Source organism: Oculina patagonica, chromosome 1, assembly GCF_052425735.1.
Source record: "Oculina patagonica isolate OP01 chromosome 1, crgOcupat, whole genome shotgun sequence".
Lineage (NCBI taxonomy): Eukaryota > Metazoa > Cnidaria > Anthozoa > Scleractinia > Oculinidae > Oculina > Oculina patagonica.
Window position 1 is genome coordinate 36854712 of NC_135758.1, and position 23108 is coordinate 36877819.

General features: G+C 39.5%; 1 protein-coding gene across 4 annotated transcripts; it reads right to left on the bottom strand.

Moving 5' to 3' along the window:
• On the bottom strand, positions 1-22566 carry LOC144667353 (outer dense fiber protein 2-like). 4 transcript variants are annotated; one of them, XM_078528748.1, is made up of 33 exons: positions 22418-22566; positions 20949-21086; positions 19498-19542; positions 19178-19261; positions 18754-18828; positions 18154-18237; positions 17822-17917; positions 17631-17722; positions 17011-17140; positions 16673-16804; positions 16504-16578; positions 16153-16224; positions 15428-15544; positions 14539-14610; positions 13895-13938; positions 12946-13015; positions 12757-12845; positions 12290-12341; positions 11790-11873; positions 11341-11400; positions 10262-10345; positions 9680-9763; positions 9197-9280; positions 8857-8940; positions 8125-8208; positions 6454-6558; positions 6146-6205; positions 5947-6045; positions 5503-5603; positions 4899-4980; positions 4174-4287; positions 2067-2159; positions 1-1038 (listed from the first exon to the last, which is right to left on the bottom strand). In XM_078528748.1, the coding sequence occupies exons 2-33, from the start codon at positions 21066-21068 to the stop codon at positions 892-894; spliced, it is 2814 nt and encodes a 937-aa protein (XP_078384874.1). In that variant the 5' UTR covers positions 21069-21086; positions 22418-22566; the 3' UTR covers positions 1-891. The 4 variants fall into 4 exon arrangements, with proteins under 4 accessions (XP_078384874.1, XP_078384880.1, XP_078384868.1 ...); XM_078528754.1 differs by having other exon boundaries at positions 5947-6024; positions 20949-21091; XM_078528742.1 differs by having other exon boundaries at positions 20949-21091.
• Positions 22567-23108: the final 542 nt, after the last annotated feature.

Below are 23108 nucleotides of genomic sequence, written 5' to 3' on the forward strand. Positions count from 1 at the left end.
TGTATTTTACCATTGCTTTATTTCAGTTGTTCAAGAAGCATGCATGAGTTCACATGTTCTATAAATGAACTTAGACCGGAAACGACTGAATATGGTTATTCAATCAAACATGCCCTTTTGATTGTGCTTCGAACAATGTTATCTGATCTGGGAATTCCAACTATAATGATATCCCTGCAAACCCCAAACAGAGAGCATGAATCCGATAGGGCATCTATAATACTCTGATGAAAACTGATTTAGGCATTTTTGAACATAATTCGTGCCTCGGACAAGGTAAATAGCATCTCAATAAAAATATAGGCTGCTGATATGGGAAAAATAATCACTCCAACATGGTTTTTCTAACGCTCTCCATGTGGGGTGCAAAAAAAAAAATGATGCGACCCATTTAGCGACAAGATCTCCATAGAAAAAATAAAAACAAACCTTGAATTCCAATTTAACAAATATAAAATTACTTTATCTCGAGTTACAACAAACCAAGCGACTTTGACAAAAAAGGAATTGTATAATATTTGGTTAAAAATATGTATAAAAACTGTGTAATATAGAATGTTTACATCTGTTGTCAGGGGAGATGTTCGCAAGTAATAAAAGTCATAATAAATATCTACAAATACGTATTCAAACGGGAAGTAAAATATTGAAAGAATGAATAGTATTGAGTTCACCGACTGGTATAAAGTTTAACAATCCGTTTTGACGGTTGTTTTCACGAATACAAGTGAGAGTAATAAAATGATTTGGAAAAAAGATACGTCGGAGACTGCGAGAAAAGCTCTCGCTTGAGTGTACGTGTTCGGAGTTCAGTTGTTAAATACACTTTTTTTTTTCTACGAATAAAAACAAGTCCCACACGAGGGACATTTCAAGCTAGCTACATGTAGGTCATCTAGGCTCCTCGAGTTCATCGAATACATTAGAGTACGATGATTTCAGGAAGGAAACGTAGTTCTGCATGCTCCGTGTTGTACTGTTGGCCTGGTCTAGTCTGTCCCTCATGTCGTATAGCTTGGAGTTGTAGCGCCTCTCAGCCTGAATTGACAACAAACAATATGGAATGATCAACGGGGCTCCCCCAGGAGTTTCAGGGAACAAGGGAACATGACCATTAACTTTTTGGGAATAAGGGAACAAAGGAAAATTAAAACTGGGAACAGGGAACAAGAGCATATTTGAGGGAACAGGGAACACCAAAATCGAAGAGATACTTTTAGGGAACACGGGAACACAAGGAAAATTTTGTTGAGAAAAGGGAACATGGACTCCCCTGGAAGGCCCCCATCAATAGGTTAGTCATGCCACAAATGAACCTCCCGGTCAGCCATGCATTAAGTTAAAATACCCAAAAGCCCCTAAAAGGGGTATTTGCATAGTATGTGAGCAGGCAAAATGGAAATCAACGAGTAGATTCGTGGGATAGCACTTTCCTCGCCGGCCGCCGGGTCTACCATACGACCAGTCGCAAGTGATCTACAATGTTCTTCTTGAGTTCCTTATCCTGTCTAACCTGCGATCAGGCTTTTTTTGAAAGGGAGAGAAAAAAAAACCGCCACTCCTTTGCCAGATTGATAAGTAGGGAGGGAAGGCATGATCAGGTTATATCCTGTCCGCCGCACAGAACCAGTCAGTCTCACTACCTACGCAGTTTAAAGGACCTCAAGTGTTCTATTATAACAACGCTTTGAGCTCGGCTCAAGGGACAGCTCGTCTATACCCGCTTCACAGCAAACGAATATGTCTTATGGATAAAGGAAAATGGCTATCGTGTCTAATTTTTCTTATCGTTGTTTGTATTAATGCCCTTCAACGACTAATATGGCCACAATCCAGAATTGACAATCTTCTACGTCAGTATTAACAAAACACACGTAAATACAGGTTTTTTTTTTGTCGGTATTTACAAAATACATGGTTTAATTTTCCTTGTGTTGAAGTTTTTTTGCTTCAAAGAATACTCAGATAGGATTCTATGGCAATAATCCATCAAAGAAAAAAAAAACTATGCATAAAAACTTAATAGAGAAACGTGTTCTAAATCGACTAAACCAGTGCCAGCTTACCTCGTCTTTACTTCTTTTGAGCTGTGCCGCTGACGCAGTCGATCGGCTCAGTTGAGTTTCCAGGTCTGCGATACGCGCCTGCGCAGCACGCTCCTGTCAATTAAAACAAAAAGCTTTTTAGACTTCACCCCATCCTCTTCCCCAGGGCCACGCGTATTTTTTTAACTGACATGACGTAGTGGCCCTGGTAACGGTAAAAAATATGATTTTTTTGATTGGCTGATAAAAACTGCATGCGTAATTAGGTAAAAAACGAAACGCTTCTACGCAATTTTGGTTATACTTCCGGTCATCGAAACAATTAAAGATGTAGCGGGCAAGTTTGAAAATGTTACCGGAAAAAGACCGAATAACACTGGGAGTTTGTTGGAATAACGTATTCACGAAGCAGACCTTTGTTTATGAACGAATGACAAGTACATCTCTTGTAAGGTGTAACTTGGTTGTACTTTTTATTGCATTACATGTAAAAATATTGCAAACATTTGCACTATCATATCAACTTAGCTTATACAAGATGTACACACTAAATGGAGTTCATGAATACATGAAGACTTTGAAATTCAATGCGATATTTCTTACCGCTGCTCAATAGAATGATACCTCGTCGATCAGCGGCTTTTTTAGTTCTGAATTTTCTACAATACCTCCGCATGGCCATAAATAAATTTCACAGTATCATCAACCGTAGGAATGTTATCAGCTGATGATATCCTCGACTCCATGTTTAAACACTATAACTCCAGTTCCTCTGGATTCTAACAAGAACACATCTATCAGCCATGCAATTCAATGAGTTCCAAACGAATCGAATTGCGTAAGTTAAAATATCAACGACTTGAATTGCCAAAACCAGCGGGCAAAACACCAAGACAGTCGTTCTACTTAACGACTACAGCAGGCAGGGCGGCTTCCTGTTCCATTCCTTGTTTCTTGATGTCCTCCGACAATTGTAGCAAGGATTGCTGCACAGCTCTTTCGAACGCCAAACTCAAATCTCGTATCTTCTTTCAAAATTCGCTTTCTTCTCGTCTCAGTCAGCCCAGCCTTCCCCTTTCTTTTACTGAGCAGGCGCAGACGAACATTTATGCAGTGGGCATGCGCTACCGGATATCGTGGATTTTACGACATCCGGTAGTCAGTGTTACCAGAGCCCTCCGTTTAGCCGACCACGTGACCAAAAGAAACGGAGGCTCTGGGAACGAGAATGACTTCACCCTATCTCTTCTTCTTTCCTTGTACCAAAAACTACAGTACTAAATGAAATCTTTAACCCCTTGGGTCTGTTGATGCTTGTTTTGTGAATGATTTGCTGTCCTCCTTCAGATTGGCGACCTTCAGTCTGAACTTGGAGTACAAGATTGAGTACGAGTACGAGTTATCAAACCAAATTCGTGTGCCTCATATAGTTACTTATCACACCAATGTTATCCCTAACGTTTATTTATTAGTTAGTCAGCAACAGGGAAGAGTTATAGTACGGGGGATACAATTGTTTTGAAATTTCAGTCGTACTCGTACCCGATTTCGTACTCGTAGTCCAAATGTAAGGTCGCTATTGTCTCGGGTCAGTAAAGGAAAGGCAAATTGATGCAGTGAGCCATTTCTACTGTCATTTCCATTTTAAAAGAGAAAATGGATTTAGCATCGAGTCAACAACAACTTTAAAATTAACGCAAAAGGCTACCCCGATATTAATAGCTCCAGCAAGTTTGAGCTTGCTTGAATGAAAAGTGATTGAATTACAACCGTTGAAAATCGTCAAAAAAGCTATTTAGTGAAAAGAGATGACAGAACTTATGTCCAGTTTTGTAATGGCACTACGCGGTCCTATCAAAGCACCTCTAACTGGTTGAGTAGTCGTTTTTGCATGAGGCTACGTTGTATTTTGCTGGCTTTATTTCTTAGGCTCAAGAACGTTTGTAAGAGTTAAAAAATACCTCGCTTAAATATTTTAAATTCTTCCTAACTTTCTTTTCTCTCTACGTCAGTCTTTGTAAACACGCGCGCCAGTTTGTTTGTTTTTTTTTTCTTCATTTTTATCTTCCTTTTTCGTTAATATTCCAGAGTGTCAGAAGCAAATCCCCACCGTCCCCACCCTACTGACCTTGACTAGCGCCTTCTCCTTTTGACTATCCACCTGTCTTCTGGCTTCAAGTACAGATGACTCCAACTGCTGGTTCAGACGAATATTTTCCGCTCGGAGGTCCTCGTGTCTTTGCTATAAATTAAAATACACAATCACTGGTAATTGAGTCTCGATAACTCGAGAGAGAAAGCCAATAACTAAAATGAACCAATCAAAGTGCTTTATTGCCGGTCCAATATTTTCTAAGTAATGGGTAAAGGTACTACAGCTCTTTTTCAATCAAAAAGTCGTGTAATAAATCTCTTATAAACCAAGCTTGCTCGCCGTACTGGGAGAATATCGGCACTCGGTCTCTTCTAGGGGGTTGCCACTCATAAGAACCCAAAAAATTCCTATGACTTTTCTCTGACCCCCAAAACAATTTTCACTGACCTTGCATTAGGCGAATTATCAAATAAGCAAAATCCACTTTTACATTTGCTTTAGCTTCTTCTGTAGACCATCGATATTCTTCTCTTCTTTTTCGATCTTTCACGTTTTTCACGGGATTTTGAGCTCATGAAAACAAAATTCCCTGACTTTTCACTGACTTTGACAAGAACTAAGATTTCCCCCGACTTTTCCCTGACCTTGAATTTTTTGTTTTGTTTTTCCCTGACTTTTCCCTGAACGTGGCAACCCTGTCTTTTATACGAACCAGGGCAGATATTCTCCCAGTTCGGCTGTTTCATTATTTTACTGACCTGTGTTTGATATAAAGATTCCTCCTTTTTGCTGATCACGCCTACAAGTTCTCTGTTCTGCTGATCAGAATCCGATAATTTTCTGAAAAAAAAGGAAAGAAGAAATAAAGCGAGAAATAACTTAACAAGCTTTTTATAGCGATATAACGATGAGAATTTAGCGGACCGAACGTAAAATACTCCCGATATAACGATATTATCAGTACACAGTCACATTTTATTTGCAAAACATCGAATTTAATGCAATGGCATTACGGTAATCGAGTCATCTCTAACGTTTCTAAAAACAGCTTTGTGCTGATATACGAAAATCATACTGTGTTCTAAGCCTTCTTATCAAAATTATTCTCTTTATCCTCCTCTAATATGCAGTAAAAAGTACTTGTCAGGTTTACCCCGATATAACGATATTTTCTGTTATTTTACAGCCATATCGTTATATCGGGAGTTTCGATATAACGATTCTTCGATATAACGATATTATTTTACTGCTCCCTTGACATATCGTAATATCGGGGTTCCACTGTATATGACCATCTCGTGGCCGCTGAGATTTGTCCCATGATTACACGCGCTTAAATTGTTTCGACAGTTCTCAACAAACCTTTCTAAGACTTCATTTTTGGCCTGCATGCTTCTTGTCTCGTCTTGTGCCATCCTCAGCTTCTCACGTAGATGTTCTAACTGATCTGTTTGCATCTCGACCTTCGGTCAAAAAGGGGTAAAATATTTCGATTAAGATTTGGCATTTGCAACTTGAGATCAACATTTATTTTAGAGAAAAAGTGCTGCCTGCCTTTGGCGTCTATTAACAACTGTTTTGAAATGATTTGTTTTTCAGGCTTTAACTTAAATGCGATGATCTTTCATATGTTAAATGTTTTGAAATGGCTCATTTCTGAGTCAATGGTATTATTTCGATAGAAACAGCTACCTTGTTGACAAAAAAGATAAAACCATTCAGTTAAATTCAATATTGACTACTTCGAGGGAGGGCCAATGGCTTATCAACTGTATCAATTACTTTACCTACTGCTTTGCCTCTTACCTTCTGGGTCAGTTCAGATATGAGTTTAGTGTGCTCGTTGGATCGCCTCTCGTAAGCCATCATCCTCTCTTGGGAATCCTGTAGACGGACGTCCGAGGACTGGATATGAATAAAACAATCTTAACGCACACCGATAAAACACAAGCATATTTAATTAATGAAAAAACTCGCAAGTCGGACACAACGATATGTTAATTACCTTCAGTAGATCAGCTAGTGGTTCGAGCTCAGAAAGCCTTTGCTGCATTTTCATTTTGACCTGCAATAAAAATAGGAAGAGAAGCAAAATTTGAGCAAAATAGAATGCAATTCGTAGCATTATTGAAATTGGCCGCAGTAAACTTTACCGCTAAGGTCTACTTTGGGACCAAAAGACGAGGTATCTTTGGGCGACTTTACTATTTCGTCATCACACGAAAAAAACGCCAACTACCGCCAAGGACGGTCCCAAGCCCGGCTGAAAAAGGATACGCTTCCTTTTTCGAGGCAAATCAAGGGTTACACTACCTTTTCATTCTCTAGCGCAGTTTCCTGTTGTATTCTTTGCGCATCAGCCTCGTACTCGTACAGCCTGTTTTTGCAGTCTTCAGCCTCCCTACGATACTTATCGATCTGTTGACGAAAAGAAAACAAGTAGAACTCTTGATCATTATTTATGGTCATGCAATGAAATCAAGGTAGACAGAAGCGGGGGTCGTCAGAGTCAAACATTCGAGGCTATCAATTGTTTCCATGCTGTGCCCTCGGTCGCGGTTTCGCGCTCGCGCCCAAATTCCTCTTCTCCCTCCCCTTTCTACACCTCAACGCAGGCTAAAGCCTGGTTCACACGTGCGACGCAAACGCAAACACAAACGCAAACGTCAACGCAAGCGCAACTGAAGCGCCGACGCAAGAAATGGAAAAGGTTTCATTTTCTTGTGGTTGCGTTTCACACGTGTGAACCGGGGCAACGCAAACGCAAGCAAGTGAAGCGTGACTTGTCTGCCATCTTCAACTGCGCCTGCGTATCACACGTTCCTTGCGTCTGCGTTTTACGTGTGAACGTCTCTTGCATTTGCGTCGCACGTGTGAACCAGGCTTAAGGGTGTGCTTTTAGGCCAGGTACTTTACTCTCAGTAAAACCTCTCTCTACCAAGGTAAGTAACTGGTTCTTGGCAAATTGTTGGGAATAAACTAGTAAATACTCTGGGGGTATATCTGTAATGAACGTAATGCTGCAGGCAGGAACGGCAAATAACCGCTTGCACTGATGAGCCGCCAGGGTATAAAATCCATTGTGGATTGAAACAGAGGAGATCCGACCCTAATCTGAACGACTGCAGTCACACTTACTCTTGTTTCACTCGCATTGCTTGATGATTCAAAGAGGAACTGCTGCTCACAGCCTTTGAATGATGTTTATCTGAACTGCCGCAAAGTTTTGATCTGCCCCAACTCATCCACTGCCCTCTCCACCCCTCCCAAGATCACATCGTTATGTTTAAAGTGTTTTGACAACCAATCAGCGTGCGGTACACTTGTATGCACCAAACCCTTTCCACTTATATCCAGGATTGAACGCAAGCATTGTTTAATAAGTACTTCATATTTGACTGGGTATTTGACATTTTGATATTACTCAATTGACAGAATTATTGGTGTTTTGGTGAACTTTGACCAAGGAGGACACTTTGTGATGCCTATCATAAAGTGCATGCATCTCATTAGCGTTCAATCCTGGACATATCTGACCTTTTCAGACGCAAATCCCTTTCAAATATAGCCCAAAGATTCTTGAAAAGCAACATTCCTTCCGATAAGAAGCCCTTCAATGATTAAAAAGCCCACCTCTAAAACATTTTTAAACAAAAATATGCCCAGGGATTATCATTGGAATCTTAGGGTTGTGTAGCAGCTCTCTCAAGGTCTCGCGTGAATGGCTTGCTGCCCTTCGAGAAAACAATAGAACAACCAACAGGAACCATGCCACTAGCCCCAAAAAATTGCAACTGCTACATACACATGAGGACCAGTAGAATAACAAGCTTATGAGAGCTGTTACACTACTGGAATCTTAGGGGATACAGTCTTGTATTGTTGCGAAGCACGTTAACACTGACGAACAGTATTAACTACTCTTTCTAAGAGACCAGCGCTACCTAGCACCATAAAACCTCACTATCTTTCTATCTGCCCTACCTGCTCTTTGTAGTCCCGAATAAGATCTTCATATTCTTTAATAGCTGCTCTAAGCTGAGCAGTCTCATCCAGGCTGTATTTACACTGAATAGGACAACATGACTCTCACTACAGTTCATGCATCTTTATCATAAATCTCAATGGAAGAGTTTAGTTTGATAACAGCAAGCATTTTTTTAGGGTGAACCTATTCTTCATTCTCGTAAAAGTTGCCTGGTTGAATTGTTACAGAAACGTAAAAAAAAGACAGATATAAGGATAAAGGAAAGAGAAGAACAATGCACAACATGTGTAGTTTGGAAAATGGCCAACACAATCACATCACAAAACTCGAAAATACAGCGACTTCGGGATTGTTCGTCTACACTGACTCGAATGACAATGAAGCAGTCTGGGAACGAGAAAGACGTTTTTGGGAAATACTGATAAGTGTTTCCGATTCTTATTGACCAATCAGAAACAACACGAACTCTTGGAAACTGTCACGTCAGCCTGTCGTCATCAGGGTACGTCTCGTTACTTAGCAACAGCCCCGCCTAAACCTGCGGGTCCAGTCAATAAACGGGACAGCTTCTTCGATTCTCCACGATTCAACAAAATGGCAAACAACGAAATCATATAGCGAGAAGTCAGGAGGAAGACTGAAGGTTGCATTAATCTGGCAGCGTACTACTTGGTATGGTACACAGTTGACATAAATTTAAAATTATTGGTTTTTTATTTCCTTCCTACCCTGGCTCTATGGTCCTCCAACAGAAGACTGGTCTGTTTGAGGTTCGCTTTCAAGTCATTTATTTCTGCCTCGTTACTAACTATCTGCCAGACAAAAGAATGTTATCGACATGAGTTCCCTTGTTTATTGACACTCTTACTAGCTAAATTAGTTTTTCTAGTCTATGTATTAATAGAAGGGGTCACTTGTGCGCAACTTGATCGTACATGTAACGTTTAATAATTAAACAAAATTGTAGTTATTGGCAGTATTAAGTTTAAATGATATGTAAATTGTTGCTCTCATCAATGACCCTCTAGATGTAGTAATGTAAACTACCTCTCATTGCTCTCTATCTACCTGATTCTTGTACTCGGTAAGCATGTCCTCATATTCCTTAGACAAAGCCTTCTGTTTTCTAATTTCACCTTTGTCAGCTTTATGCTGTGAGTCGAAGCAGAAAACAAAAGTTATACAAAACGTAGTGAGGAATCTAAAGAGAACTGAGAGAAAAACAGCTTTTTTAGCTCGCATAGTTTTATTTTATATATATATTTTTTAAAGTAAGTGGGTTTTTGTATTTTTTATAAGTCACCGCATTTCTAAGTCAATGAGTGGAAGAGTGCGCAAGAACATAAGTGAGAAGGCGAGCGAGTAGTCAAAGTAAGTTAGGTTGTCAGTTTAGGTTTGTAGTACTGTATTGTGTCTTCATTCAATTGACTGCATACTAATACTCATAATGATAAACGAAAACTACGAGCGAGTCCGTGAGTAAACGAACGAACGAACGAACGAACGAACGAACGAACAAGGAACTTGTTTCAATTCTCCCTGCCATTCTACCTGGTTTCGTAACTCCTCTATCGCTGTTTGGTAATCAGTGACACTACTGTGAAGCTGATTTATTTCTGTTTCTGACGTGTTCACCTGACAGGACAGTAAAAAACACAAGGTGTTTAAACAACTGTAAAACCCTGAAGTTTCAAATGAGAGGCAGGAACACATGGATGGAGTTCCTTTGAAAGAATGCCATTTGCCAAATTAAACGTTGGATACTCTTTATGGAACTGTTATCGCATTTGAAACCACACCAGAAGGTGCCCTTTCCATGAAAACTGTTATTGTGTAAGTGATCCTTATTCTAGAGAACAATATCCTTTTTCTGGAGATGTCCCTAGCTAGAATTTAAAAGTATCCAAAAGAAGTGAAGCGACAACCTGAATAATTTAGATTGAGATGGGCTGTGTCTTATCATTTAGGCGACGGAGAGAATTTGCCTTCTTATGTAAAGAAACCTTAAAATAACAGTGTACCTGTAAACGAAACAAGGATGGTTTTAAGATGTGCTGTTACGACACGGCTTCATTACGCCATAAATGAGATCCGCCTCAAATGCAAGATAAAAATACAAAAGTATAACATTACCTTTGTCTTGTATTCCTCCACAAGTTCATTGTATTGCTTCATGTTTGCTGCCATATCTTTTATCGTTGATTCTACTCCTTTGACCTAAGACACGAGAGCTACCTACTCATGTACATATCAACTATACCATCTTCCCTACTAGCTCGACTATCTATACTCTCTAACTAAGGTTACTTCACTGCAATTCAACATAACGACATGGATACATAACATGAGGCCAAAGAATGTAAGGAAAGTTCTGATCGTTTGAGAGGAGGAGAGAATAGAGCCTCGCCCCACTCTCTTGGCCGACTTGACTCATTCCAGTCCTTCACCTTACTAAAGGACCTATCCAAACATGTGAATGATGCGCAAAGTAGAGAAGATGTGAGCAGTTTCGGTCCACCTCACAAAAAAGATTGTAGCATTCCTTCAAGGACATCACCAGCAAAAAGTTTCAGCTTGCACTGAAACAATAGCAAAACCTTCTTACCTGGTAATTAGGGAAATGTGATGCATGTCAGTCTTCCCACACAACTGGCCAAAAAAAATTTTTTTTGTGTCGCAGGCGTTCGTGTTTATCAACCTTGCCCCATGCGTTAGAGCGGCTTTCACTTGAGTGTCGAAAGTTAATTGCGTTTGCTTTGGTTTTGCATTACTTCGCTTAGTGATTGGCTTAAAAATCTCGCGCCACTTTCTCAGCCAATCAGGAGGTAAAACCAAAACCAATCGTGACTCGCTCGTGCACGTTTTCCCGCGCTTCGTGCCAGCTACATGTATTTGCTTCGAGTTTTGATTGGTTCACTGGATTGTCTGTGTCCTTTGTGATTGGCCAGAGTAATTACTTTGGTTTTGGTTTTACGACACTCAATTGAAAACTGCTCTATACCCTTGCTAAAACAATACTCCTTCCGAAGTCTAACATGAGAGACTTCACAACAGCAAACATAGGAAAGTTATCTGTTCAGTTTATTTTTCTTATATTTCCGACATTCCAACTCATTATCGTTTCAGCTTCAAAGCCTTCATTCTGTAATGCTGTGTCTTATTGTAACTTGTTAAGGTTCGCAACGGCAGTCTGCGAACACTGTTTCACTCACCTTGCTAGCAGCCCGCTGTTCCTCTTCATGAAGACGCTCTTCTAACGCAGCGATATCGGCCTGTCACAGAATAATTAAACAAATTTATAAGTATAAGCGCTAGATATTATCAGCGATCATACAGTGACTTCCGAACGTCACTGTATTCCCCACGATGCCCAACCGTCATTTAGCAAAATCGAGCTTTCCCATGCTTGGCGTCGCCTGTAATAACATGCCTTCTGATTGGCTTATCCCACAACTTCAGTGATTGGCTATTTAAGGAAAAAACAAATATTTTGCCGTTGGCTCGTGTTCGCAGGTGGACCCTTTTCAAACCATGAACTTCATTTGAATGCAGAGATTTATGTTCTTCTATAGAATCAAGAGCCGTTTGCCCATTGCTTTATGGTATCTTAGGTCAGTTGCAGCACACAAGGTTTCCGATGGGTGGTATTTATATGTTTTACCTTAAGTTGTTCATTTTCCAATCTAAGCGTGTTGACTTCCTGTGTCCTGGTGCTCAGTTTAGTGGCAAGAGTCTCGCTGTTACTCTGGAATCAAGAAAAAACGCTGTTTTACGGTAGCCCCACAATCCCTTCGGTCTTCCCGTCGGAGAAACAAGCGCCGGTTTCGGGAAAATCCTCGCAGTGTCCGAAGAATTTCCGATTTCTATTGTCCAATCATAAGCAGCACGAGTTCTCCGGGCGTCGTCACGTCAGCATGACGCCATCGGATTATGCCATGTTGCTTAGCAACACCCTTGTCGAAATTTGGGAGAACCGAGAATGACAAACTTGGTGAAGCAGACGGAGAATAATATAGCGATAAAACCATGCATAGAAACAGAAAGAATACGACAAAATTAAGGCCTGTAGTTCAAGACAAAAGTTCAATAGCATTCAAGGTTGAAGTGAACTCTTTACACCAGTTTTCAAGATTTAGTATTAAACTACACACCAAAGCTTACCTGGGCTGCTTTCTCTGTGGTATCCACTAACTCGTGCAGCTCTCTTACACGACTAAACGAAATAAACAACACGACGGTTAATCACACCAGTGCTACTTCTTCTTATAAATAAATTTTACTGTCAAGTACAATAGTCTCCTTCGCAGAAGTTGTTTGGCTTCGTCACGCAACGGGGAGGGAGCGATGCATGACGGGCCCAAACAAAGCCGCGCAGGAGACAACAAGCACAAGTGACGAGAAAAAAAACACAGAAAGCTATCAACAAGGTAGTATTGCAAACCAGTAAAAAGGAATATGTTTTTCGTTTTGAACTGAAATAATTATTTAAGAACACTCCAAGACTAACTTTGAAAATAACCTAAAACCATAACAAGTGTAAGAGTAGTTTGAACTCTAATGAACTTTCCTCGACTTTCGTTCAAGTTTGCTTCAACTTTAAGAGTTTTCTTGCCATTTAGCACATTTACCTTTTCAATGTTCTAATTTCAAGCTCAGCGTCGCCTTTCTCTTCTTTTAAACTTGCTTCTGCTCTCTTTGTTTCATTCAGTGTCATGTCCTGAACAAAAGGAAAAGTATCAAAAATGTTTATCTGCCAATGCTAGTCTTGGCACTTTTTTGTCCCTTTTGGATATGCACTGAATAACTGAGTAACTCACCCGTTCGGCAAGCTTCTCTTGCAGGTCTTCTAAATCTTTTTCTCTTTCGCTGACACGATCCTTTTGTATTCTGAAAGAATGAAAATAAAAGTTTAAAAAAAAAACGCTAAAGATTAGTGACTTCCAACATTCCTGTCTCGGGATGAAGGCAATGGCAACAGTACATCGAAGGACTGATTTTCTGATAATTTTCGTTGACTAAAAATCCCTAAGTTATTTTCCATGGACTGAAACCAAAACTAAAGTAATCATAGAGTGAGTTATTTAGTGAAGTAACAAATACAGCAGTATCAAAATCAAAACTCGATGATCAACAAAAGCAACCGGTTGCAAACGCGGGAAAACGTCATGAAAGCTAACTCACGATTAATTTTGGTCTTGATAGAGCGGTTTTCACTTGAGTGTCGAATGTAAATTGCGTTTGCTTTGGTTTTGCATTACTACGCTTAGTGATTGGCTTAAAAATCTCGCGCCACTTTCTCAGCCAATCAGAACCAAAACCAATCGTGACTCGCTCGCGCACGTTTTCCCGCGCTTCGTGCCGGCTACATGTATTTGCTTGGAGTTTTGATTGGTTCACTGGATTGTCTGTGTCCTTTGTGATTGGCCAGAGTAATAACTTTGGTTTTGGTTTTACGATACTCAATTGAAAACAGCTCTACAGCAGTATCAAAACCAAAACTCGATGATCAACAAAAGCAACCGGTTGCAAACGCGGGAAAACGTCATGAAAGCTAACTCACGATTACTTTTGGTCTTGATATCGATTGGCTAAAGATACCGTTCCTCTTTTTCATTGGTTAATGCATAATGAACACGTTGTTAGAACCTATCGCAGAACTCATCAAGCGCCATAAATTACTTGACTTACATAACTCTTTGGATTTGTCTGCCGTTTAGTTCTCTGTATACCAGACAACTACTTTACACACAAAATAACGAGTTTTACCTTGCCGCTTTTTTGAGAGCTTCTTTTTCTCTGCTGTTCTTGTCCTGTACAAAAGTAAGGGAAGGTCACTGTCATGTTAATTCAAATCTTGTAGCTGCACCATGCTCTACTGTTCCTGGACACAATTCTACTGTTCATCATACCCCAGAAAATTTACAGTAAAGTTCGTGACTGGGATTAACAAATAGGTGTATCAGGGCTCGTTACGTGATATTTAAAATACCGTAAAATTCCGGTTATAAGCCCTGGGCCTAAACAACTTAGTAAGGGGTTTTGAGTGGGCTTATAAGCGGAGGGGCTTATATCCGGGAGGGCTTATAAGCGGAATAAAAAAAACTGATTCGAAACGAGCCATGGCAATGTTTCTCAAAATACGTTTTTAAGTTAAAAAGTCATAACAAAGCAACATTTAGCCCTGTTCAGTACTGTCATCCAGCAGAGGTGGGCTTATATCCGGGGGACTTATAACTAGATGTATTTTTTTGTTTCCAGGTAGACAAGGGGGCTTATAGGGGGGGGGGGGGGTTATTACCGGAATTCTACGGTAGCCCCTTCCAAAGGGTTCGTTCGTTATATTGTGGTTGAGGTCCGATAACTCTAAAACTGAAACAGCAATGGAATACAGGTGTACGTATAAGTGTTACCCTTTGTGCTGCGATTAATCCTTGCATATGTTCCAATTCCAGTCTTCCTTGTTCATACTGATCCTCAAGGCTCTAAAGATGGGTGGTAAGAGAACAATATTGATATGTGGAGCAGTAGCAGGTTACAAGCATCTGAAACGAGTGTTACACTGGCGATGCCACAAAAGATTTAACGAATACTTTATGAATGTGTTGGAATATTCTTGCTCTCATCAAGACAACGTAACTTTGAGAAACACACACAAATATATTAAAGGAAGTCCTCTAGTCAGCCACGCCTTTGTTTTTGTTTACATACGAGAGTTTCATTAATATATTTTACGCGGAGCGTGTCTAAACAAGAGTTTACGGTGAAACGGTTAAAGGTAATTAAACAGACTTCCAGTAACACAACTGCAATAAGAGCATTGCAATAAACAATGCAATAAGAGTTTGCATCACCATACAATATTCATATAAAATTTCGATGGCATCGAAAATGGCGGCGGCTGACCAGGGTCCTTTAAAGTGGGAGTAACAAGTGCCGTTTGGGGAAATCTTCATTTATTAAAGAACTCGAAGATTTTTTACTCTAAAATTTAGAAGAGCAGCAGGTTTCTTGCCTCGCCGATTTACCTTTTTCTTAGGACTTCGTTTTTGGCCGCGGCCAACTGACGTCACAGAAACAACTTATTTCTGAGCAAGGCCTGGAAAAAGCCGCTGGAACTACGACATCTCCATCTACACCCTGATTGTTCGGGTGCATTTCCATGTCTCTCTGGTGGATTGGCCCTGTAGTTGCTCTAGTTTTAAACTCAGTTGTCTGTTAAAAACTTAAGTCAGACAAATTCAAGTTCTTCGTCCGACAGACTTGTCTAATAAAGGGTTTTGTCGTTTAACTATTCCTTACTCTTATCTGTACTGACAGCCTGCCGTTCTCCATCTCCTTGGAGCGGAGTTGGTTCTGAAGGTGAGCCCGCGTTGTTTCCATGGTCTTCTTGAGTTCTTCAAATGCCACCGCCTGATCCTAAAATGATAAAAGGCCTTTTTAAAGGGATTTCACGATTTTGGTGCTTTTCGCCGGCGTTTGGTTCAAAAAAACATCGAAACATCACAGAAGATGACTCCTTAGCTTTACAACGATCACATAAGTACGAATAACTAACTTAGCGTTGAGAAAATTAGTATGTCTTCAAAGAAATTAAGTTTAACGAAAATTTTAAAGAATTTGAAAAGAATATTTGACAATTATTTTTACAGGATCAAGGTTGGTGGTCAGTGAAGTGGATTACAAGCTCGTCAGAACAAAAATCATCAAATTAATCTAAGTTACATTTTTATATCTGCCAACTTTTTCTGAATAAATAGTGTGAGATTTCCATCCTGGGAGTGACAAGATTTTTCGAAGACGACCCAACCATATCAAAAGCACACCTGGCAAAGCTCTTCTCACCAAAAATATAAATGGGTATTAGCGAACTGTTAGAAATCTGACAAATGAGCTTAGTTATTATAACTAAGCTCATTTGTCAGATGTCACCTGCAGTGGAGAAGGAAATCATCCAGGAGGACTAACAATACATTAGGTTTCTTAGATCGGAATTATTTAGTTAAGTATACAATCAAAACACAAACCTTATCAGCTTCCACTTGGGTCAGTAAAGTTTCTATCTGTCTGTCTCTTTCCGACACCTCGACCTGTAAACGCTAAAAAGAGACGGAGAGCTTGCTGAAAACTACTGATGATAACGGGCTACAAACTGTCTAACATTGTTAAAATGTTCATGGGTTGGTATATATTCTTCTAAAATTGACTGTCAGATAAAGCTCCACTGCAAAAGATATTAGGCAGTTATTGGAGTTGCATGACCTTTGTTGGGGCCAAAGCAAGATACCATATGGCCAGCAAATTGAATGGAGAAAATGCTATGCCACTCCTCTTGGTTAAGACACCCCTTTCCCCTAAAACCAAACATTTAGTTTTACCTCATTTGTTGTGTCAGATTGTGTGAGTCTCTTAAGCAGAACTTCTTGTTGCTTTCTTAGGTGATCGTGTTCTTCCTGGAGAAAAACAAAACTTGGTTACTGCAGTTAACTATTACAGCAAAATGATCACATTGTCCAACGTCTTTCATTCAGGCTTCATTCAGGGTACCTCTGTTGCCTGTTGTTCTCTGAGCAGTCTTCGTAATGCTTTATTAGTTCTTTCAAACTCGTCCAACTTTTGAAGTAACATTTCTCTCTGTCTGGTCAGCAATGTAGTGTCAGCCGCGGACATTCGTTTGTCCTGGAAAATAATGAGAAATGTTTAGAGTAGAAGCATACTTAATTACTGTACTGGTCAACGGGAAAAAGACAGTTAATTTCACGCCCACTATTTAACGTACTTGAAATTTTACGACAGTGTAAATCGACCTTCAGGATACCAGTCTAGCGCAGATGTCGAACACTGAAGCTATATACATTATAATTTATATAGCAAGACTTAGGTACCTCTTTTAATCTTCTAACTGTGTCTCTAAGTTTTATCATTTGGTCGCCAGCAGCCTTGCCATCCATTTCCACCTCTACGAGTTTCTTTAACAATCCTGCCCTCTCCCCTGCTAACTTTCCCACCTCTGTCCTACAAGAGATAACCAAACAAAACAAATGTCCTCTAAATATTTGTCACACACTTTGTTAAAGTGAGTTAGTTTGACAGATGTTTTCACCCATGTACTCAAGAAGGATGTCTGAGATACAGATGATTTTGATCGATGAGCAGTCTATAGATGATGCAGACATGGAACTATACAGATCTGGGATGTGGCTTGGACTGGTTTTTGTTCAGTTGTGGTTCAATTTTACCCTTGGTGGATTGAAATTGAAACCCTTTCAATTCAGGTATCAACAGGCCACTAAATTGTTGATAGTAACCAACTGAAATTTTGTGCAGATCATTAATAAAGTGATTGTTAGCAATTAATTGAGTTGGTTGAACAACTAAGCAACCCTTAGTCTTTCAGGCTCTTCAGATCTGAAATGTACATACACTGTATCTTGTAGCATGCATGCTTTTCCAGGAGCCCTTATCAAATGCATTGTAATAAGGCTGCTTGCGAACTATTTTGTACCTTGTCACATTGGCATCCTCTCTCCATTTCTCTACCGAATGACGCAGGGCCTCATTTTCCTTTACAGTGGCTTTTAACTCTTGCTTGTAACCCTATAAATTAACAATACAATTAACTTTATCAAACGGAGTGCACTCAATAACTACCGGCAAGCAAATTATTGGGACAAAAAAATTAAGATGATCGCTTACGAGAAGTTCATCTTCCTGAACTTCAAGAATTCTTCTTGAAGCATTCAGTTGTTCGTCTCTCTTTTCTACAGCTTGTCTTGCCCTGCGCACCTCCATCTGGAGAATAAAGAAATTTAATAGCTATGAATTCAAGATACATTGTGTGGCTCCAGAAAATGTCCATATTCCCCCCCCCCCCCCCACAGAAGGAATTGGAAATTCTTGGGGAAAGTCAAAAACTTTAAGAAAATGGAAAAATCCCTTCCATGGGGGAGGTATGTAAAATTAATGGAACTACACATTGTTTTAAAGGCCCAAATTTTATACCCACTGGTAATTCTTATGCAACATACCTCTGTTTTCAGAGATCCAACTTCTGACATCAAACTGCCAATCTTTTTCTCGTATGTTCTTATTTTTCCATGAACTTCCTCTTCCTATTTACGAAATTAAAATTGTGGTTAAATAAAATTCAAAGTTAACTCGAGACCAGCTGTTTTCCTTCTAAGTATTGCGGGTGGTCGCTTAACCTTGCAGGGGCTGCGGGATTTCACAGCTCCCCTGTTGAGGTCAGGTCATTTCACTTGCGTTGCCGTACACACAGGTTCTCAAGTTTTCTGCTGCCCATCCCATGGTAAGTATATGGTAATTTTAGTTAGTTGTCAACTAATAAGCAGTATGATGGTGCCTGGGTGGATGCCACTCAGAGGGTTGTCATGGTTACCAGATGCACTTGCAGTTGGATGCTCCATGCAGTTCTTGGCTCTGTCAATCTCTCAGGCACCTCCCCCATGCTGGTCTATTGTTGATGAGTTTAATTTTGAAAAAAGAGATTACAAAGTGACTTCAACCACTAAGTACAGCTAATTTGTATACAAGTCATGGTCATGTATATTGACCAGGTGGGTGGACCAAATTATTTTATCCAAAAATAAGGATAACATTTTGCTGACCTCTGAAGTTGAAAGGTCTTCCATTCTTAGAGTTCCACCTCTAGGAGGGCTGACTTCCAAACGATGTGAAGCTCCCTGTATGAACAGAAACCAACACAAGTAAAGAACACTTTCCAAAAGAAAAAAGAATTTCAGAGTTTGCATGTACACAAAATAGATTTATGATCACATTTTTACACTCCATTCTTTGAAACACTAAGCAGCAATCTGAAAACCATTACCTACCCAGTACATGGAATGTTCAATTCAAGACCTGAAGCCACTGAAAGCTATAGAACTTTACATGTATTCAGTTGAAGTTTCCAGCAAAATACTGCTTTGAGCTTAATGTCAGATATCTGAATCAGTTTATAATAGATTTGTAAAGACATGGTTAATAAAAGTGAATTATACATATAAAAAATAGAAAACATTTTTGTCCAACCTCCCAAGCAAGTGGCCTCTTTGATGTTTTTCCAGGAGGGGGGATGAAAGGTGGAGAAGAAGATTTGATGGCTTTTCTCTGCCCCTAGAATGTTTCAAAATGCTACTAGATTAGTTAACATGTACATTGATTTCACAACTCATGACTAACGTACATATTGCATGGCGTGCACATGCAGCAAATAGAAAAAATCCAGGCACAGAATTCTAATCAACACAAACTTGGACGATTTCTGTACTTGAGTGTTCTGTGATGTGTAGTTCAGTTTACAATCACAGTTTACTCAGGACTAGTTACAAATGTTGAAAAATATAACTTACAGTAGATTTTGCTAAACTGCCCAGTCTCTTGCTCTTCAGTCGTTGCTGAAAGAATAAATTGCAAACATAAATTATTATAACATCAATAAATACCGGTATTATTATTATTTTTGTACGTAATACGGCATATTTCGAACACAGTTGGGTGTGGTTCGATGTTTCCTTTGTAGCAAATATTCGACCCACTCCGCTGTGGTTGCCTCGGTAGCTCAGTGGTTAGAGCACCTTCCATGAGATCGGGGTCTCGTGGGTTCGAATCCCGCTCGGGGCATCTGATTTTTTTCCGACATTTGTTCTGTTTAATATATAGATAGGCATATCAGAGTTTACCTCTCTGATGATGAATTATTATTTTTATTTTTTTATTATTTTTCATGTTGGTTTGCAAGCTCACAATATATGAATTTCCACTGCCGGCTAATTTCACAGGACTTAAAATCTGGCTGAAATTTCACATGGAAGCAGACACTTAGGTAATTTTTTAGAGCTGCCAAGGCCAGAAAAGCCAGCTGGGCTTGTTGACGAGCTGGCTTAGTGTTTTCTTAGCTACTGTGACATGTACATTCCTGCCACATTTCTTTTTATTCTAGTAAGAAAATCTGAAGGTATAATTATTATCAAGCTGATGATCGTTGTGATCACTTCTGACCATTTGTCTTCTCTCGGCTCCCCATAGACAGATATTATATTCATGTTGATTGGTAAAAAAAGAAGTCTAATTTGTGTACATTTGTATGTGTGCCATTACGTCAGTTGTTCAAAAGAAATTCACCTCCAAGCCTAATGTTTACACAAGTTATTTTCCAAAAAGTAAGCACATCACTCTACATTTACTTTGATATGGTATTCTGTCCCATCCTTGGGGAGGAGGGGGGATACCTGCCGAAGCCCTGATGGTTGCTGAAAGCCAGGTGCAACAACCATTACTTTGTGACAGTGTCAGTTATTATTTTAGGAGAGAATATTTAACAATTATCCTGCGAAATCGCGTGGAATATCGCCTGATACTTAGCCGACGAGGCAGTAGGCCGAGTTGGCTAAAATCAGACGATATTCCGCAAGATTGAGCAGGATAATTGTTTTATTATTCAACAAATTGTCAACGAAACACATTTTTCAGATAGAAAAACTGTAATTATGCCGCGCTTTACAAGATTTCGGACGAATCTTCGCAACCTACGTATATCGCAGGATATATGTTATGTACGGATGACAGATAACGTTAACATTTTGACCATATATGGGCAGTGCGCGCATGTGTTGAATAATAAGAAGTGTTATTTGAGCCTGGGACAAAGAAAACTTCATGGGAAATGAACCTACCGTATGGACTCCTTGATACCGGTTGGGCACTGACTAACCAACTGAGAACTATGAGAGACTTGTGGTGAGCTGGGCCATTATTTTCCATCTCTCATTTAGTCATTATTTTCGCATAGGATGTTACATACCTCAACTGCTGTGGGAACTCCAGCTTTTCCCTTTTTCTTTTTCTTAAGATGCACATGAACTGGTGTTTCTCTGTCCACATGCACATGAACTGGAGACTTACGGCCATCTGTTGTCATCATCAGTGTGCCGGTCAAGAACTGTCCTTGGGGGAAATTAATAAAATTATAGCAATACTAAGTGGATACAGATTACTCCCTAAGTTGTATTTCACTTAGCATTGTTACCATAGTCATCTTAGGGTTAGTCTCTTGTAGTTTATAGTGTGATGCCTAATTGGCTTTACTAACTGCGTAAAGATGATGATGATGATGATCTCTCTTTACAAGCTAATTCTTCTCTACCTGAGAGATGTCTGCAATACAGCAAGGTATATTTTGTTCTGAGAGTGCTTTTGTGAGACACACGTTGTGCCACTGAATGGTTATTGTGCATTAGAATTTTAACACGCAAGTTTACAACAACCAATGCACATGGATTTCATGATCAGCAGGGCTACGTCATAAGTGTGGAATTGTTTGGGTTGTATCTCAGATGTCCTCAAACAAGGAGAACTGAGTGCATGAAGAGCTTGTAAACCACTACCATTCTTGATAGGATTTAGATCTCTCAAGGATGTGATCAATTTTTGTTGATGTATAAAATTTTTTATGCCTTCTTCACTTTCTGTCCTCTTGCATCTTGCCGTTTTTTAATCTTCTGGCTTCTCATTCTTTACTTCGCTAGAGTGTTCATTCAGAAATCTGTCTTTCTGAGATCTAATAAAATCTAATCTCTTATGTGGACAAATTGACACACAACTCACAAATAAAGAGCTGATACTATGCCAGGAGATGGAAAATTAATCAACTGGGCAATCAGCTTACATGTGGAACGTCTAACAAAAAAACAACAACAAACACTGAAGCAGTATTTGAGTAGCTTAAGCTTATGTTATTAAAAGATTACTCCTTTAAAAGAGTAAACGAAGTATCGAAGGAGCTATTTGATAAGTCTAAAATAATTGAACTCGATAACTATTTAGAAACAAGTTAGCAGGCTACACGTATACTGTATTTAAAAACAGTACAGCAAACGGCAAAGTACAAAGAAATCTCGAATCAAACACTTACAGTCCGACTGCAATCTATGCAAGTTTGTGGAATCCCCTCACACAACAAGCATGCAAGAAAATATGCAAGACCCCAAGAGTGTACAAATTACAAAAGAGCTTATTCTCTTACAATTACATCGAAATTATCATCACAACACGTTATTCTAATGAAATATTTCCTCTTATTTTATGAATAAGCTCCTTACACATTGGCAGTGAAGAAAGACTAATAAAACCTTGAGTTGAAATGAACAGTGTAAACTACATCGATCTGTGAAACACAACACCGCAGTGTCGTGACACTCGAATTTGGCGCCGAAACAAGAACTTTGCCTCCGCGGTTAGAAAACAAAATGGGAATATCGAAGTAATACAAACCTTTCCTTTACAAATTCAAGTCAATCATTCTCTGTAGCAATCCATAAGGCTAAAAAATTTGCAGAAATTGTGGATTAAAGATCAAAACAACAGCTCAAAACTCTTCACAAAACCCAAGCCGTTGCTTTGAAGCCAGACGCTGAACGTGCAAGCTGATTGGCCCAGAAGTCTTTGAAATCTACAAGCCTCGCTTTCGTTATCCATACTTACAGTGCAAATTTGCAAAGAGAGGTTTCCAAATATTATAAGATACTGCAATATCACAGCGACAAACCGATGAGTGGTGCCGGATCTATTGAAGACCTGGATCAGTAACTTAGTTAAAACGGAAAATATAGACGGCAAACTGATCCTGACGGCTAAAGCGGTCGAAAATAAACAAAGTGGATAAAAAGAAAAAAACTAGAATATATAGAAAAAACTTTGCCCTATATTTCGGTTTGCAAAAGAAACCTTCCTCAGGGGCTTCGCCCAGCCCCTGAGGAAGGTTTGTTTTGCAAACCGAAATATAGGGCAAAGTTTTTTCTCAGGGGCTTCGCCCAGCCCCTGAGGAAGGTTTGTTTTGCAAACCGAAATATAGGGCAAAGTTTTTTTCTATATATTCTAGTTTTTTTTCTTTTTATCCACTTTGTTTATTTTCGACCGCTTTAGCCGTCAGGATCAGTTTGCCGTCTATTTTTTCCAAATATTT

Excerpts from the sequence above, each read along its gene's own strand:
- LOC144667353 (XM_078528748.1), bottom strand. The coding sequence starts at position 21,068 with ATGATGACAACAGATGGCCGTAAGTCTCCAGTTCATGTGCATGTGGAC. Across the intron at positions 19,543-20,948 it reads GAGTTCCCACAGCAGTTGAG|CAACGACTGAAGAGCAAGAG; the intron begins GTATGTAACATC and ends TTATTCTTTCAG. Across the intron at positions 17,723-17,821 it reads TTCAGGAAGATGAACTTCTC|GGTTACAAGCAAGAGTTAAA; the intron begins GTAAGCGATCAT and ends GTTAATTTATAG.